The 19,057-nt window shown below is 36.3% G+C and overlaps 1 protein-coding gene across 1 annotated transcript in view; it reads left to right on the forward strand.

The window, feature by feature from the left end:
• CUL5 (cullin 5) overlaps window positions 1-18,299 on the forward strand; it is a 31,602-nt gene extending 13,303 nt beyond the window's left edge. The window contains exons 6-19 of the mRNA XM_066544768.1: window positions 239-384; window positions 461-541; window positions 1,719-1,812; window positions 5,043-5,173; window positions 5,932-6,039; window positions 6,623-6,687; window positions 8,707-8,839; window positions 9,381-9,512; window positions 10,148-10,271; window positions 11,014-11,189; window positions 11,307-11,468; window positions 12,128-12,246; window positions 13,508-13,631; window positions 14,661-18,299. Coding sequence (XP_066400865.1) covers window positions 239-384; window positions 461-541; window positions 1,719-1,812; window positions 5,043-5,173; window positions 5,932-6,039; window positions 6,623-6,687; window positions 8,707-8,839; window positions 9,381-9,512; window positions 10,148-10,271; window positions 11,014-11,189; window positions 11,307-11,468; window positions 12,128-12,246; window positions 13,508-13,631; window positions 14,661-14,855 — 1,790 coding nt within the window. The 3' untranslated portion in view covers window positions 14,856-18,299. The remainder of the gene's footprint in view (window positions 1-238; window positions 385-460; window positions 542-1,718; window positions 1,813-5,042; window positions 5,174-5,931; window positions 6,040-6,622; window positions 6,688-8,706; window positions 8,840-9,380; window positions 9,513-10,147; window positions 10,272-11,013; window positions 11,190-11,306; window positions 11,469-12,127; window positions 12,247-13,507; window positions 13,632-14,660) is intronic.
• The last annotated feature ends 758 nt before the right edge of the window (window positions 18,300-19,057 follow it).

Here is a 19,057-nt window from a genome sequence, read left to right on the forward strand (position 1 = left end):
GAAGTGCTGGAGCTAAGTATGAAACTTTTTTCCAGTTTGCCATAGTTGATCTGAATGTTTCTGGGAGCAAAGATTGGCCAAATTTGGTTACCTTTGTGATCAGAGGCCATTTATCAGATCTTTCAGATTGTTCAATGCAACCTTTTAATACAAGTCTCACTCTCTCATTGAAATTTGCTTATTATTAGCCACATAAATTTCCAAGACTTGAGAGTAAGTTTGGACTTTCTCTTTGCAGTTAACCTTTGTTCTAATCCGGAAGATAAACTTCAGATATATCGGGATAACTTTGAAAAGGCATATTTGGATTCAACAGAGAGATTTTATAGAACACAGGCTCCTTCTTATTTACAACAAAACGGTGTACAGAATTATATGAAATATGTAAGTAAAAATTCTGTTGTAACTTTGTACTGAATGTGTTAGTACTTAAAATGATTGCTGTTCTACTTTTGCACAGGCAGATGCTAAACTAAAAGAAGAAGAGAAAAGAGCACTACGATATTTAGAAACAAGACGTGAATGTAACTCTGTAGAAGCAGTGAGTATAATGTGTAGAAAAATTGTGTATTTCCTAGTTATATAGTGTTGTAGTTTTTAGTTTTGTATTACAGTATTATTTGATAGCACTAAATTGGAACTGTTTATTTTGTGTTCGCAAATCACAAATTATTTGTTGCAAAAACATGTATTACTTTCCAATCTGGTAATCTACAATTTCTGTAAATGTTTAAATAGTACATGTAGATCAAAAGTTAAAACTGAAAGGCGGGTTTTTATTCAGATTGGCTTTTGTTCTTTCCTTTTGAGTTAGGTATGGTGGATTTTTCCCTATGGTTAACAGGGGATGAGAATCATGTTTGAAAATGAACTGTCAAATCTGTTTGGCAAATGATTTCTCAGTGCTCATTTAGAACACCTGCAAGAGGTATTGTTCATTGCAATCAAAAGGAGCAATAGAAATTTCATTAAAGCTGTAATATATTTCCTCTTAGGCTGAAATATGGCCATTTAATATTAAAGATTGGTTTTCTTTTTTTCCTTCCCCTTCTTCCCTCTTCAGCAATTCTTTTACATAGTTCAGATTCTAGAGGAAGAATGCAATGAATATGTCATAATTGTGTGTGTTGGAATTAGTTCAGGAAACAGGTTATTTTAAATAAATACCTTTTGAATCTCATCATTTTTTGAAGTGGATCAAAATGTGCTTTACACCTTTTGTTAAGCTGTGAGTCATTCATTTTGCACAGGTATAAATTGTAGCCCATATAAAGAGGCTGACAAAGGAGAGATGGTCCTGACATGTACAGGCAGTAGATCTAATGCCTTGTTCAAGCCATCCAGCCTGGTCCAAATAGGGTATGCTGGAATGAGAACTATTCTTAGCTCTTGGATGTATACTTGGAAATAAAGTAGGGTAGTTACTGTTTCAAAAGTGGTGGCTCCCTTGAGAGAAAAGAGTCAACAGAAATACTAAGCTCCTTAATGGTTTGGAGGAGACTTTGCCACATTTACTAACCTAAACATTTTGAAGAAATATGGTTCCTGTATAGATTCTATTCAAACTGCAAATAGTTTTATGAATCAGTGAATGAGTTAATTATTGTGTAGAGCTAGTTGTTGAGAACAGTTAGTTTTTGTGTCATGGCAAACTTGAGACACATCAGGCTTCGGTTCAGGTGGCTGCTTGAGCTAATCCTGTGTTTAATGTATTTCAGCTCATGGAGTGCTGCGTCAATGCCCTGGTGACATCTTTTAAAGAGACTATTTTAGCTGAATGCCAAGGCATGATCAAACGAAATGAAACAGAAAGTAAGTGGAGCTTCAAGAGCAGTGCAGGGTGAACCCTGCATGAACTGCATAAAAATAGATTTGTGTGTAGATATATCAAATTACTGTTTTTGATAGATGGTGGTAGTTTTTCATATAAAAATATTATTGCGCATGAACAATCACACAAAAAATTACTATCATTGATTCATATTTTTTCCTATCACTTTTGAAATTGATGTACACAATGCTTTAATTTGAATGAGGGGATAGCTCTAATCTTGTTTGAAAGAAAATATTTTGTGCTCTTTTTTCTTTATTTTTTCCTACGCTTACTTGCATTCTATTGACCAACTCTGGTAAATGCTCCATATGTCTTTACTTTGTCTTTGAGTACTCCAGATACAAACATTTCCTCATTGTTTCACCCCACTACCTCTTTACACCTGGGAAAAAAGTGAAACATCTCTTTAGAAAAGATTTTTTTTCTGAAAGGCAGGGAGAAAATTTTCTTATTCTGATTATTGATGCAGGACCTGTAGGTTGAATGAGCAAATCTTTGCAAGCTGTTCATGGGGGTTTATGGCCAGTATATCAGTGTGAGTATTGAAAGTTAGCTCTGCATGCCTTTTGAAAGTTTTCAGAAGAATTTTTTAACTCTGCTGCCAGAATTTGAGAAGTTAGTATGGTAAAACAAACTAAATAAGTCATTAAAATGTTGTAATTCAGGTAGGAAAAATGAAAAAAAGAAACCAAACTGAAATCACAGGTTAATTTTTCTTTGAGGTCTTGGTATCCTGCAGCCAGGGAATATTTACTAATGTCTTCAGAGGTTTTCATTTCAATTGAAATGAGAAAACTGTTTTATGACTTAGAATATTATAGAAAATACTCACTTCTAAAGCCAGCATTTAAGAAAATATTTGACCTCAAAACTATGTCATACTGATCTGTTCATCTAGCAGCATGATTTCTGGCAATAGCCCAGAGCTAAATGTAGAAAGCAGTGAAACTTCTTATGAGTATATGTTACAGCCTTTGGGAGAATGCAGGAGGCTTATGTAAACACAGAGCTTCAGAAGGGTTCATCTGCCCAAGGACCTTTCTTTAGAAACCTGTTGAGCTATTCACAGAGCCCTCTCTTGTGGCTGTGTCTGTCCTGTGGTTGCAGGGCACTTCTGCTCAGTTTGTAAGAGCTGCTTCAAATGCTTCAATGAAGGGTACAGGTGCAGATGGCTGAAACATAATTAAAGACTGGAGCTATGCATAGGAATGTATACATCTGATAGTGTCCTCTGCTCTGCTTTGCTTTGCTCACTCATCTGACTTGCTGATATTATCTGCCCCAAAGAATTCAGTGATGTTTTCTTTATTAAACAGCACTGACAAAAGAGGGCTGTTTTGGTGGGGATTTTTGGTTATGAACTGTGCACATACATCTTATTATGTTAAGTAATAATTACATGCTGTGCAAAGACAGGAAGGAATAATATTTTTCAACTAAAATCTATCAAAAATGTCATAGCTTGCAAACACTTCAGAACTGACTTTCTGTGGCTTTGTTTGCTTATAGTATTGGGGAAGTGAGGCCTAAATTTTATTCCTGAAGTGCAACAGAAATGAAAAGTATGCTTGGCTTTCATGAGTACAGAATGAAAGCAGACTTTAAGTGCCCCAACTACTACAGCATTGATTTCTTTACTCTTCAGTGTCATAATATATTCTAAGAGAAGTTCCAGTAAAATACTCCTTTTGGTTTTGTTACTTTGAAATCTGTCTTTGAAGAATTTATAGGTTTTTGGATTCTGCAGTCTTAGGATGTGCCTGGAGTCTTCCTTTGCTACTGATTCTTAAGAGAAACCACTGATTTTTTTAATATTTATGGCATCACTACTGTACAGAAACAGATGTAGAGTCCTTTAACATATATTTTTGTTTCTCTTTTTCTGCCATCTTTTCCTCCCTCTTACTCTTTTTAAAAGCCTAGATTAAAAGATCCAGTAAAAGTTGAGCTTTTCGGACTTTTTGTATGTAAAACAGTGCTGCCATTTGTTATAGCAGATCTAAATTGCACTGAGAATGCCTTCAACTACATTTTTTTCTGGTTCCTGGAATTCAGCCCATTATGAGTTGTCTGTAGTACCATTGCAAGCTCTTATTCAATGTTGTTTGTAGTTTCCATTCTCTAATTTGCTTTGTTATGTTCTAAAAGGATTTATTTTCTTCTCTATGCTTTTCTATTTGCTTCTGCAGCAGCTGTTGTGTTACAGATAATGGTAGCATATATCATCCTCAGTGGTGATGGGATCTTGATGTTTGTTGCTTACAAAAGTAATGCGGAAAAGAAAGCAAAGGCAGGGCCTCTGACTTTTCCACTTTCACAGTAGACATAACATTAAGGAACTAAGTGAATCTATAAATTTTGTTTTCTGACAAAAAAAAATGTGTCCGTTTGTTCTACTTCATGAAGCAAAGTCCTTTGCCAAGCTGAGTTCAATTCTCTGTGGTCTCTTTACAACAACCTGGTGACCTTAATCCCAGTGTTCTTTGTAGACAGCTTTGTCAAGATGAGTATTGATGTTTCAAAATCCTCTTTTTTTTTTTTTTTTTAAGCAGTACTGAAATATCTTCACAAAAAAGTAGACAAATAAAGCATCACATTTTGAAGTTTTTGTATTGGTAACTTTCTGAAAAACTAAATAAACTCTTTGGGAAGAAGAGTTCAGTGTTTGCATTAGTCAGTTTTGGTTACTTCAGAACTTCGCAAGCTTTTATAAAACAAAGCATTGTAAGTGGTGTTGAAACATACACAAAGACAGGTGTGTTTGGCTTTAGTTTAAAATATAAAAATGTCTTGAATCCATACAGTTTCTTGCATAAACTCCTGTAGGCTTCCAAATGAGAGAAATTCTTGCCAGGGATTTGAAGGCAATTTGTTAGAACCTGGACTTAATCCAAATTGGCATTGGTTTTAGGGGGGGCTTATTCAAGCTTGTGATACTATATGCATTAGCATACTATATAAGATACCATATGCATAAGCAAGTATTACATTGCAATAAACATACCTTTTTTTTGCCTTCAAAAGAATCTTCTTGTGGGACCAGAATTAGAACAGTACTCAAGTCATCTTTCTTTTTAAGAGATGAATTGGATTATCCGTTCTTCATGTATTTAATGTTCCACTTGAGATATGTCTAGGAGAAATGCAGTATATTTGGCTTTTATAGATGTCTTTGACTGGTGGCTTCATTGGTATTTGTATCTTTCAGAGCTGCATTTAATGTTTTCACTGATGGATAAAGTTCCAAATGGCATAGAGCCTATGCTGAAGGATTTGGAAGAACATATTGTTAGTGCTGGACTTGCAGACATGGTAGCAGCTGCTGAAACTATTACTACTGTAAGTGTATTGGGTTTTAGTAAAATAACAACAGGAAAACAACTTTCCAGAAGTTAAATATTCTCTATTTTTGGCACAAATGGATAAATGGAAATAATTTTTAAGATTTGTGTTTAGAGATCCAGTTTTGGTCCACTGAAAGTTTTAAATGTCTTTAGGATAATTTTTTATTTTTTGTTGTCAGTTGTGGCTTTAAAAAGTGAATCTAATTTGCAGAAAAGTTATAAATTAAATGCATGGGTTGCTTATTCAGTACAATTATGCTAGAATCTTAATTTAAAAAGCCTAATCAATTTTCCCAGAATTATAACTTCTTGATGAAATTTGAAATTTGCTTTCAATCTAAGAGTGGTTGTTCAGTGTGAAAATTATAAGGGTTTTTTCTCCACTGTACTTTTTCAGCTTTTTATCATTTTTTTCCATAGGGTCTAGGAGGCCTAGGTGGCTGCAGCAGTTAGGATGTGGCATTTGTCTTTTATTGATGCTTGGAAACGACCTTTAAAATAAAACGTTGCTGTATAGTATTAGAAAGTTAGAGTTTTTAAATTTTTTTTTCTATATTTGAAATACTATCCTGAAAGTCTGTGTTTAAGCCTACATGCTGTAGAACACTTCAATCCAGAGACTGAAGATAAAATATAAATTCACAGTATGCAGGTTTTTTAGGGTGCAGCATTTTTACAGATTAGGAAATCACGTGTATGCTCACACTGAATTCTGTGGAGCCTTGGTTTTTTATTTGATTTTTGCCTCTTTAGGATTCTGAGAAGTATGTAGAGCAATTGCTCACGCTGTTTAATCGGTTTAGCAAGTTGGTTAAAGAAGCTTTTCAAGATGATCCAAGATTTCTTACTGCCAGAGATAAGGTATGTGTTTCTGCTGGTCTTTTGTTCACTATAAGACTTATTGCAATTTGTGTTATGATGTCTCCAAAACCTTTTGTGCATTCACTGTTAAATTTAGAAGCTGCTATTACTCTATTAAATGTGCAGACTAAAATAATGATGAAACTTACTACCAACTTAGGAGCTTTCAATTTCTGTTACAATGCTGCATAAAGTTGCATATATTCAGCTTTGTAATGGTGTAGAGCACATCAGAAGATGACCTTTGTACTGAGAACCATAATGTCCGACTCAGCAATAATTTGTGTTTGGAATTTACTTTGTATTTGTGTCATGACTTCAGATGTGCAACCTGCTCCATGTAATCCCTTGCTAAGTTGTTGTTTAAAGGAAACTATTATGTTAGTGGAAAAGAGCAAAACATCAGTTTATTGGGAAATTAAGTCATAGAATTTGAACTCTCAAACTGAAAATAGAATCTGCAAACTTTGGGCTAATAAAAAAATTGAATTAATTCCATGTTACAGTAGTGTAAAAAGAGAGAAAACCTTTGCAATTCATATCAGAAATGGAGTGAAGCACCAATAATCTAATTATTTTTCAGGCATACAAAGCAGTTGTGAATGATGCTACAATATTTAAACTTGAATTGCCATTGAAGCAAAAGGGGTAAGCCGTGTAAACTTCGTGTGAATCAAGGTTTTTAAAATGTCTCTTCAAAAAGTAATGCTGTGTTTAAAAGGGCTTTGTGTTATTTGCATTATGTAATTTCAGATTGCTTATTGACCTCTGGTAAGACTCTCTTTGTGTGGAAGCAGATCAGTGAATAGCAGCCTGGTTCAACTTAAATTTATTTGTAGTATTTGGGGATCTGTTCTTTTACGCCATGAGTCAGTTTGTTAGCTGAAGTTCATAATGGTTTCCTGGATTAATTTCAAAAACCTCAGCTGTATAACTGTCACAACTTCAGCAAAGGTCCTGGGGAAAAATGAGGCAGTAATCTTGGGAATAACTGTGGCTGATTAAGGTGTAACCATCCACAAGCTGTTTTCCACCTCCTCTTGTGCCAGTTGTGAGTGTGACCTGTCCAGCTGTTGCATTTTTGTTTCAGTGCAGGATTAACCAGGTTAGTTTAAACAACTTCCAGTAGATTAGGCAGACCTGCGTGACTCAAGAAGAAGGACCATGCTTACAGAGCCCGCTCTGCTAACTCAGCCAAGAGAAGGTAGCAGTCAGTTAATTGATTGTTAACATTTACCGTGTGATGTGCCACTTGAGTAGGAACTTGTGTTTATTTAGGTGCTTGGGATGGCTTATATATAGTTTGTCATCTGATTTACTATGGAAACAAAGCTTTTGTAGCTGGGCTGCCAGCTTCCCTTTCCAATTGCTTCTAGTTAGGGGTGGATGGTTATAAATATCTGTCCAGTGTCTTGGTTCATATTCTGGGTTTGGTTTAGGATAATGGCAAGCCAGAATAGGGATTAGTCTTTCTCCTTGTATTTATTGGAGGAATGCTGTCACAAAAGACTGGATCCCTGCTTTGTATACTTTGCATAGATGTAGGTAAGGTAGAGGAGTTTCTTAGGTATCTTCTAATAGTTTCCTTTCCTCTCAGACCATCCCAATTGATACCTCATTCAAACTGTTTCACTCCTAAAGTGAACCCAGCCTAGTGGTTTCTTAGAAACCACTGTAATTGTGATGGTCTTCTGTTCAGCATTCTTCTTCCCAAGCACTTTGAAGTTGTCTAGATATGCAGCCTGATTTGAGCAAAATGAAACTTCATCTTGCTTAGTCTTCTGTAATAGCCAAAAGACTTGTGATCTGCTTGTACTTCAAATGGTCTTTAGGAGGGCAGAATACATTAGCCTGCAAGCTGCTTCATGAATTAAAAAAAAGGACAAGTTGTCTGAAGAGTGTTAGCTCTGTCTGTACTAATTGATGAGAGGCTGAAATAATGAGCAAGAAAAATGGATTCTTGAGCTTGCTGTGGGCCCTTAAGTAGCAGTCAGGTTGGTGCCATCTGACTCTAGGAATTTGGTTTTGCTATTGGAAATTTGGAATTTGGTCCTTGCTATTTGGTTTTATTCACCATTCTAGACACGGGTTTGGAGCATGACCGTGCTTGATGAATTTTGAAGAACCACAATCTGTCTACTGTAGCATCTTGTTTAACTTTAGTCTGCATTTAATCTCCTAGCTGTTAGTCCATCCTTTATAGCCGTGATGAAATAATTTTATCCTGTTACTATGTGTTAGATGGGTTGAGTCTGTGAAGTGTGGTGCAGGAGGCTGTTCTTGAGAACTCACTGCAGCATATGAGGAGATGAGTGAAACATTTCACTGTAACATTTGTTAATTCTTTACTGGAATATTTCTTTCCATACAATATTTTGTTGTTTCACACTGTAGTTTCACCTGTATACTTCATTGTTACAGTTCTAAAATTGTAATTAGTTAAAATAAGCTATAGAAGCTTTCTGAAACTGTTTGGCAGTATTTATTCTTTCAAGAAGAAAGGGTGTTATCCCTAATTTTTCATTAGTTTAATGAGGATATAAATTCACCACCAGGATCCTTGCCAAGGGGATCAGGAGAGAGCAGTCTGTCTTGTTAACAATGTGACTACTCCAGAATAGCAGGATGCTGTATGGTTTGAAGAAACACTGTTCTTCTTTTATCTAGTGTTGGATTGAAAACACAGCCTGAATCCAAATGCCCTGAGCTTCTTGCTAATTACTGTGACATGTTGCTAAGAAAAACACCACTAAGCAAAAAACTAACCTCTGAAGAAATTGAAGCAAAGCTTAAAGAAGTGGTATGTTTTTGCTTTTTATTTCACAATTATTCTGAAGAAGGAATTTATTTGGTTTAATTTATTTCCTTATGTGGATTGAGGCCTTGATCTTCAAAAGCAGTTATGCAGGGTGTGATAGTAGAGAAAAGAGTTTATTTTGTTATGAAGTGTGTGTGTGTGTTTGAATATTGTAAATCATTCGGTGTTTCATGTCTCCTGTGTTGGTTCACAAAATTGGTATATTAAATTAACGCCTATATGAGACTGTAACATATTACAATAACTAATATTTGTCTAGAAAATAATACAGGGGATTTTCACATACCAGTGTCAATGTCTTCTTTGATTTAAGATAATTTCTTGATGTTTGAAAAATTAAGAAATTGAAGGTGTGAGATTATGAAACATTCATTGCTGGTGCCTATGATAGTGCTAACACAGTTGCTCTTAAGCCAATGTCAAGTAGCCTTTCTCTAGTCATAGTCTGCAGTGCCATTAGATCAGCATTCAGACTTGTCTGGCTGACAATGCAAATAAATATATTTAACTCTGTTTTTGACAGCTTTTGGTACTTAAATATGTACAGAATAAAGATGTTTTCATGCGATATCACAAAGCTCACTTAACAAGACGTCTGATATTAGATATATCAGCTGATAGTGAAATTGAGGAGAATATGGTGGAATGGCTCAGAGTAAGTAGCATCACATCTTTCTTTGGTTGTGTCTCATGCTTGTGATTAATTAATATTCCACTCTTGAACTTAAATATCTTTCTTGCTTAGGTGAGTTTTATCTTTAATAGCAGGCCCCTCAGGGCATCTTAATGCTTCCCTTCTATCACAGTACTTCATGAAAGTAAAACTCTTTGGCTCTTCTCTAGTAGTGCCAGTGACGGATTTTAAAATATTTCATATACAATTATCTAAAGGTTTTATATATTCCATATAAGCAAAATGCAGTGTACTTATTTAATTATGTAAATAATTTGAGATGCATTCTAATTTTGAATTTTTATGTAGATTATAATATTATTTGCATGCCTGAAACATTCCTTCAAATTTCAGAACTCATGGATTCTCTAAAGCATGCATATGTTCTTCAGCACTTGAATTTCTTTAAAAGAATCACCATATGCCCTTAAAGGATAACTACTTACAATTTATGCAAAAAAGCCTTTATATTGTATTGCAGATTCACTATTACTGTAAAGCGATGATACCAGTGTGCTTCTTTATGCTTTTTATTTATTCGAGCTTATTATTTTAAACATAAAACTTCTTGTTCATAGTTTCCTATGCCATATTTACTGTTCTGTTTGTTTATGTAGGAAGTGGGAATGCCAGCAGACTATGTAAACAAGCTGGCTAGAATGTTCCAGGATATCAAAGTCTCTGAAGACTTGAACCAGGCCTTCAAAGAAATGCACAAAAATAATAAGCTTGCTTTACCAGGTATTGTTTTCAAATTATTTGCTACTTTTTATTTCTCTTAGTGAAAAATAGCTCAGTTAAATCTTAGGTTAAAAATTATGTCAACTGCAGGTTGAACACAGTCTCCATGGCACTGTTGCCCCTAGATTGGAATTGTCTGTAGACTCTGCTTTCTCCTGCAGTTGATATTAGAGCTGTATCACTCTGTGAGTTGTTTTGGGTTTTTCTTGTCAGCAGTCTCGTAGATAAAGATTTCCTTCGCTTGTAGCCAAATTGCAAGCAGGAGCTTGAATTGGCATCAACCAGGTGAATGCCTGAACTACCTCCTTTTATGCCCTCATCATTCTTCTAGTGCTCCATGCTGTGCTCCTCCTTCATCTGCCAGCAGGAGAGCTGGATGCATACCATGGAGAGCATAAATCACATTCTGAGATTGTTTCACTGATGAGAGAGGCTGAGGAACATCAAGCACTGGACCTGCCATGCTGAAAACCCTTGAGTAGTGCTTATAAGCATCAGCTGTAAAGGTGCACCAGTGTTTAAGGAGCTCTGCAGCAGCAAGAGAAAAAAAAAGGTTTTGATCAGTGCTGCTGGCAGAAAGCCAGTGGTGCATAGAGTGCCTTAATGTTTAAGTGGGTAGACACCCTGCAACTTTCTGAAAATTCAATCCTTCATAATTGTGTTGAGAGTAGGAAGAAAACCCAAAACATTTTGGTTTATCTGTTATACCTGGAGATTCATATCATCCAATATCATCTTACAGCTGACTCTGTGAATATTAAAATTTTAAATGCTGGTGCCTGGTCCCGAAGTTCTGAAAAAGTGTTTGTCTCGCTGCCCACGGAATTAGAAGATCTCATCCCAGAGGTCGAAGAATTTTATAAAAAGAATCACAGTGGTAGAAAACTCCACTGGCACCACCTCATGTCCAATGGAATTGTAAGTTGTAGTTTTCATTGTATCAGTCTTAATGACTGCACTCTCTGTGTATTTATAACAGTAAGAAAGCTTGTGATTCAGACAGGCTTATAAGTAAAATGTTCATCCTCTTCACAGATAACATTTAAGAATGAAGTTGGCCAGTATGACTTGGAGGTTACAACATTTCAGCTGGCTGTGCTGTTTGCGTGGAACCAAAGACCCAGAGAGAAGATCAGCTTTGAAAATCTTAAACTGGCAACTGAGCTCCCTGATGCAGAACTTAGGAGGACTTTATGGGTATATCCCTTTATCTTGAAACAGATTGCTTCTTGATTTTTGTACTCTGAAATACTGGATTAGTATTTTTAAAGCACTGTCTGATAATACTTTCAAATGTGAACACCTTTCTTGGTAATTAATCAGTTGTAGTGCTGGCTCCTTGCACTGCTGCTGAACACACACAGCCTTTACATTGACACGTTCTCTCTACCCAGTGTTACTTCACAAACTTTTGGAAACTGCAAGAATTTTTTGACCATATGCTGTCTAAAGCAGAAAGTTACAATTGTATATTGTCAAGTAGGTTTGGTCTAGGAAATTAGTGACACCTGGTAAATGTTCCTTAGAAATAACTTCGGTGTTTGCTTTAGCAGACTACTAATTATTTAGCTCATGGATAAAGAGAGAAATCATGTAAGTCAGACTTGACACCACTTCTTAGTAATGAGTTTGTGTGTTTTACTACTTTGTATGATTTTGCTTATACTAACCCATTTCAGAAGGAGGTTTGGTAAACCGTGTCTCCACTCTGATTTTACTAGTTCCAGACAAGGCTATGTGGTTTCCTCACTACAGTCAGTACTGCACTGAATTATGGTTATAGAAAGTAGTTGTTTCCATTTAGAAAGTCTGGTGATTTATTTTCATTCTTTCTCCCCCTTCCCTTTTCTCTGTAGTCTCTTGTAGCATTTCCAAAGCTGAAACGTCAGGTTTTATTATATGAACCTCAAGTCAATTCACCCAAAGACTTTACAGAAGGAACCCTCTTCTCGGTGAACCAGGAGTTCAGTTTAATGTAAGATGGTGTTTGAAAAGTAAAATAACCATGTACTGTTTTATAACTAAAGGAATTCACTTTAACTTAACCTTCGTTCTTGAACCTAGACACATGCTTTGCTGCCCTGCACTCACTTATTTTGGCAATAGTTATGCTTCAAGTAGGTGATTGGACTAGATCACCTCCAGCAGCCCCTTCAAACAAATGTTTTTATAATTCTGATTTTTGTGACATTAAATTTCTTACACACTTAGGGACTAAGTACAAAATTGGAGGCTTTGCTATGTTCCAGTTAGCAGTAAGTCCATAAAATTTCATGGAAGACAGCCTGTAATCAGAGCAGTAGTGCTGTATTGATTATTATACACACACAGAAGTTCAGAAACAATGATAAGTTAACAAAAAGGAAGTGAAGCTGCTTAATGATGTGTGTGCTGTCAAGAGCCAGGATTTTTGGTGTGGCTCTCCCCAGAGAGGAGTGTCTCTATTTCTGTGAGAATTGCAGTGCTCTTTTATTGGTGCTTTGAAATCCTTTGAGCACAAGATAATACAAAGAGAGAATGTCTAAGTGATACATACTACGTTCAGTGTGGTTTACTTGCTTCTGCTTGCCTCCACTCTCACTGTCTATGATGAGAACTGGCTCCTTGCTAGGAACCTCAGATTCTGTGCCTCATTCTCAGCAGCAGCTGGACATCTGGATCTGTCGAGAAAGAGATAAGTGATGAATCTGCTTTCCTGGGGCTTAGTTTATTGCCCAGGGCCATAATGATTATTCCTGTCATCAGGATTCTGAACTTTGGGAAATGATGATAGGGCATGACAGAAGACACAGGCTGTAGAGAAAGTTTGTGGGTGACCACTGAAGAATGCCATCAGCTTTCTTTGTTGCAATAGCTGGGTTTTGTCCCAGATGGTTCTTTGATGGAATATTAACTATCCATATTTCCTGAACTTTGTTGTAAAACCTTCCTCCAAAAGCTCTAGATTTATGCAATTAAATTGAAATATATTTTTCTGAAATTCTGTTGTTTCAGCTGCTGGATTTACTTGTAATGCTTGCTAGCATTATTTAGGTTTCATTGTGCAGAGACATTGGCATTGAGTTTTGATCTGTCAGACAGCTCTCTCGCTGCTGCAATGCTAATAACCTATAAGTATCTAATCTGTCATGGTACTTGTTGCTGCTGTAGTTTAAGTTTAACAGGAATTCTATAATTGAAAGTTTTGGGGTTTGTATTTTTTTTTGCTCACTTTCATGCAATAAAACTTTTTTCAGAAAAAACGCTAAAGTTCAGAAAAGGGGCAAGATAAATTTGATTGGTCGATTGCAACTTACTACAGAGAGGATGCGGGAAGAGGAGAATGAAGGAATAGTCCAGCTAAGAATATTGCGAACCCAGGCAAGTAACCTGCCAGTGGAATACAAAATTCCCCTATTTCTTTTGTTGCATTATCATTACTGTAATTTGTTGTATTATCATTACATGCTGCCCACCATTGGATGTTGATGTATGAAATGGGTGCCTTTAAATGCCACTGGAAGTCACTTCTGCTGTATGACTCTAGATCCTTGTGAATACCTGATTCTGCATGTGTGTTCGTGCACTTGTAGCTATCAGCCTCCTGTTCTGAAGTATCAGGTCATCATCTTCAAAGAGGACAAAGCAGATATTACACAAGTGGTGAAGGCATACAGTGTGGGGTGGGTGACAGCAGCAGATTGGCAAAATTGACTGACACTGGCCACTACCATGAATAAGCAGCATTGTTGATCTTGAGATCTCTTTGGTCTGTATGAAGAGAATAATCTTGGAGGTGGAATCACGCTCTAAGTGCTTCTTAGCTGTACAAACTGCAGCTTCCTGCTCTGTGGTTGATAGTCAGCTACTCTTTTGAGCTGACAGTTTAAAAAAAGCCTGAATTTTTTCAGGCATCGGGGATCATTATATACAATGGAGTCTCATTTTGTCTTCAAGTTTCAGGTCTGTTCTGTCAGTCAGGCTGGATTGCAGGCCATGCACATTGTGAGTTGTACCACCTGATGTAACATGATGTAACCATTCTGGCAGCAGCAGGGTTAATGCCTGGTTGTACTTAGAAAATGAGTGAAAATGTTAACAAGTTATATCACGAGTAAACTGTGACTTCTGCTCAGGGTGTGAGTTAACATTTGGTTTTAGTGAGTAATTCACGCTCTAGATATAGGATTTAACTGCTCCTTTGACTGGAATTGTCTTATATCTCTTGCATCTTGCCAGTGCTTCGTTCTTTTCCTTTATCAGCTTCTTTGTAAAAGCAGTTCTATATAGGCTAAAAAATGCAGTGTATTTCTGATTTCTAAGGAAAAATACGAGCCTCCTATTAATGCTCTGTTCATTTTGTCACTTCACCCAGGTATTTAATTTTTTTTTTTTCTTGTGCCCCACTAGGAGGCTATCATCCAAATAATGAAGATGCGGAAGAAAATTACTAATGCCCAGCTTCAGACTGAACTGGTAGAAATATTGAAAAACATGTTCTTGCCACAAAAGAAAATGATAAAAGAGCAAATTGAATGGCTTATAGAGCACAAATATATCAGAAGAGATGAGTCAGATATCAACACCTTTATATACATGGCATAATTGGAGGACTCTGCGGGATGCTGAGAACATAAATGGAAGGGTGCTTGGACAGACAGCTGCAACAGTTTGTGCTGCAGAAGGACTTGTTTTGACTTTCGTTACATATTAAAATCCCTGCCTTACCTTACAGAGGACTATATTTTGCCAATCTCATTCAGCTAGCATGATGGCATTCCCCTCATGTTGCACACTTTTAACAGCATGCTGTTTTGTGGGAGACTTGCATTCATGAAGAGCCCATTGTGAACTTTTTAAAGTAGATTTGATTTACACCCACCAGGAAGAATACAGGTTTGGGTTTTTAGATGACCAGTACTTGCACAAGGAAAATATTCAAATATTCATGCACTGAGGAACTGCTATTAGTTTTGTTTTGGGTTTGTTTTTTGTTTTGTTTGGTTTTGGTTTTTGGGTTGTTGGTTTGTTTTTTTTTTAATGCAATTAGGACTAGAAGTAGCACTTTCACTTTTGTGTTTTGGATCAACAGAGTAATGTACTGTCCATCTCTGATCCTTTTTTCATGTAATAACATTTGAGAGACACAAACACATGCGTCACAACTGATCCGTATTTGTTACAGTTAAAACCTGTTTGCAAGAGCAGTGCTTCAATCTAGTAACTGGATTTTAATAATTAACATATTAAGTGACACAAAAGTAATTCCAAGTCATCGGTGATATTTTTCCCAAAGCACGAGATCATTGTTTTTAAATTGTTTCCTGTAAACAAGTGGATATGTTGTTACCTTAATTTGGACAGGTGATTTGCTACAATCCTTTTTGACAAGGTTAAAGTTTCTTGAATGATACTTCACTCTAAAAGCAGTTTTCATGGGTGGGTCTGCTATAGGAACAGAAATATTAAGTGTATTTCCTTGTACATTTAATATTTATATTCCAAATATTTCAGTACGACTACATATATCAGGATGCATTAAAGAGTAATTTATGCACAACTCCCGCAGAAAGAGAATAACACTTGAAGATCCCTGTACTATTTCCTTAGTGGTAACTTTTATATACATGCAAGGTTAATCCAATTGGACTAGTCAACATCTTTATATGAAAAACAAACCCTCTGCTTTCCATTTGGTAACTGGTAGGGTAGGAAGTACTCTTCTAATGAAAATTATAAAATGCTAAGGAAAAATACCTTGTTCAGTGTATGTAGAGAGAGTGCCAAACACACATCAGGTATCTCAACTACTTAATGTTACCTCTTCCATTCTCAATCATCTGAAGTAGTCATTTGGCACTGCCCTACTCTCTGCTGTTCTGAAATGTCCCAGCATGTACTGGAGCGATACCATGAGTCATAGGAGCAGAGTGCCTGTCTTAGGACAAAGGTAAGTTGTGCTTTACTCAGTTCTGTATGAATATTTCTTCTATAAATGACAAGTGTGTGAAGTTATTTTTTAATTAACCAGTTGAACTATGACATCTAAAGGCCTCATCTTTGATGATGAAATGGGGAAGAGGATAAAATTAACTTTAGTCAAAAAAGAAAGCCTTCCAGTAAGTAAGAGGAGGAGTTTTACTTTCACATGGTTACAGTAAAGTATGCAGGAGTGGTTTAAAAGCAAACTCTCCAAGAATGGCTGTTTGCACCCTTAAAGCAGGCTGTGTGCTCTGTTACTAATGTAAATGCCAGTGTGACTGCCTGAGAACAGTGTGTATTTGGACATCTGTATGAGTAAGAAGTTTTTGGTAGTGAGGGTTTCATGACCAAGAGATGGAGAAATCAAGGCCTGGCCAATTACAATTGATTGAAATCCTACAGCTTGTGTTCCATGCCTCTATTGACACTCAAAAGTAGATGCTGTTTAAAAATATTGCATCTTTTGTGCTGGCCCTGTGGTGTTGCAATTCAGAATCAAAAGGAAGTGGTGCTCTGTGTAGTTAACCAATGAAACTATTTGAACATTAGAAAAGGAAATTCTAATAAAACACTTTGTGCTGCAAGACTTTCAGTCTTTGTAACTTTAAAGTAATAAATGTTTACTTGGGATAACTGGGGAGAACATGACAGTGAGCACACTCTTCAACATGAAAAATTCCAACCCTAACCAGAGAAGAAAGGTGTGAAATGGTCACACAGAAAGAGCTGCCAAGGGGATAATGCTAATTTTGAAGCCATTGGTTAAATTTGAGAGAGAAGTTTAAGAGACTGCATCTCAGATACAACTCTTTAGGAAGCTGGACTGTATGCAGAAAGGAAAGGCTTGCTAAAAGCTAAGGAGCTACACATTCCCTCAGCTAATAAATACAATACAACCTGATTGTTACCTATACGTTTCTCAAAACCTGTGATGGAAATACAGTTGGTAATGTGCCTATGACATGGTCATTTTTTCTTTAAATATATACCAGAAATGGATGTCGGGTTTTTTATGAAATCTAAGACAGACACCAGCAAATTTGTTAAAGATGCAGAATCACGTTTAGCATCCTTCATCAGGTCACTTCACCAATATGCACTTAAAACTAGTATTACCTGGGGCACAGGGAGATACCTGGGGTAAGCTGTTCTTTTGGGGAGGGTAGAGTTCAGATCTAAATGAAAACTATTCTTCACTTGCAATATGGCAACAACGCACTTTTAAGGCTGCAATTTTTAGCTATGAATATATATGTCCAAAGACCTAGCTTAAGGAGGTGCTGCATCTGAAAAACATGTTGCCACACACACTGCCACGGTGAATAGCTAAGGAACGAAATCTGGTGTAGAAGGGGCGGGGGGGAAATCACTCCTAATGGGTTTAATAAGGAAATACTGTTAAATCTTTCTCTGTCCCAACAACTTGATGATAATCTCAGTTTCAATTCTGAAGTCTTCCATTTTCCTCTTTCCACAGTTGGTGTCCCTAGCTTCTACTTTTACTCATTTATTTTTTGTTATGACTGTAATGCAGTTACATTTCCAAATGACAATGTGACTTTCTCATTTTCATCTTTTTAAAATTAATATAAATGTTCTGAATGTTCACATCTTGCATTTATCTGCATTGGGATGCCATTGTCCTGTAAAGTGCAAATTTTAGAAATACAATTGGCAAAAAGATTTGATAGTTTTACAGAAAGATTTGCTATCTCAAAATGTTTTCTATTTTCATCTAAATAACTGGGATGCTATCTTTGTAATTCTTTAAGGTCATATTTGTGAAATAAACAACACATGAAAGCTTTCCTGTCATATACACTATATGTAGTCTGGAGTGTTGAGCAAACTCGGGTTCCTGAGTTGTAATAACTATCTCCATATGGTATTTACAATTTTGAATGTGTGCCACTACCAAGATAATAATGCTGTACAATTTTGAATGGTGGTAGTTTCTGTATGGCAGTCCAGCTGAACTATTTTGATGTACTGCTTAATTTTTGAATTTTATTTTTTAAGTTGTATAATTTATTTTCTTGCAAAATAAAAATGTAATTTAAAAGACTACTCATTTAGCAAGGTATTTTGGTGTCTCACCCTACAAAATTTTTAAGTTGAATTCAGGTGGTGCTCCGAAATTTGCCACTGTATGAAATTGGCCTGACTTCGAGTCCCAACAGATGTTATGATCAGAGTAATTAAAAAACAAAAGTGGAGACTTCCAATTCTTTTCTTGGTAAAAATTTTTACGAATGTAATATTATATGTAGAGCCATTTAGTCTTCTGAATTCTATTTAAAGATGAGCTGTAGTCTTTCAGTCAGTGTATCAAAGCCTACCATGCCAAAACTGGCTGGGAGTTGCCTAACTTAGTTTAGGGCATTTTTAACAGGGTTATGTTTCTGCAACTCACAGGGATGAACTTAGATTGCTGAATATTTTGGTTGATTTGTCTTTGAAGTTATTTACAAGGTGCATCACTGAAAGTTACTGGTGTTGCCACCAGGACTTCAGGGAGCTGATCCTGCAGTAAACTGTGATGTGGGAACAGTCACTTGCCTGAAGGAGTGCTTTTAATGGAATGGCTTTTCTTCTCTGATTGTTCTTGCCTTTTAATGTGAATCTCTTTTTACGTATCAACTCTCTTCTTTAAGTGCAGCAGCTAACCATTGGTGTTTTGTGCTCTCTGGTACATGCAGAGTTTAGAACTACTTGTATGGAATAAACAGCTATTTTTGAGTGAGTGCTCAGTACTGTGCATGGCAATTGGCCAACTGGCAGTTCATGTGGGAAGAGTTTTGATGGCAGGTTGCTATTATTTCCAA

Source organism: Molothrus aeneus, chromosome 2, assembly GCF_037042795.1.
Source record: "Molothrus aeneus isolate 106 chromosome 2, BPBGC_Maene_1.0, whole genome shotgun sequence".
Classification (NCBI taxonomy): domain Eukaryota; kingdom Metazoa; phylum Chordata; class Aves; order Passeriformes; family Icteridae; genus Molothrus; species Molothrus aeneus.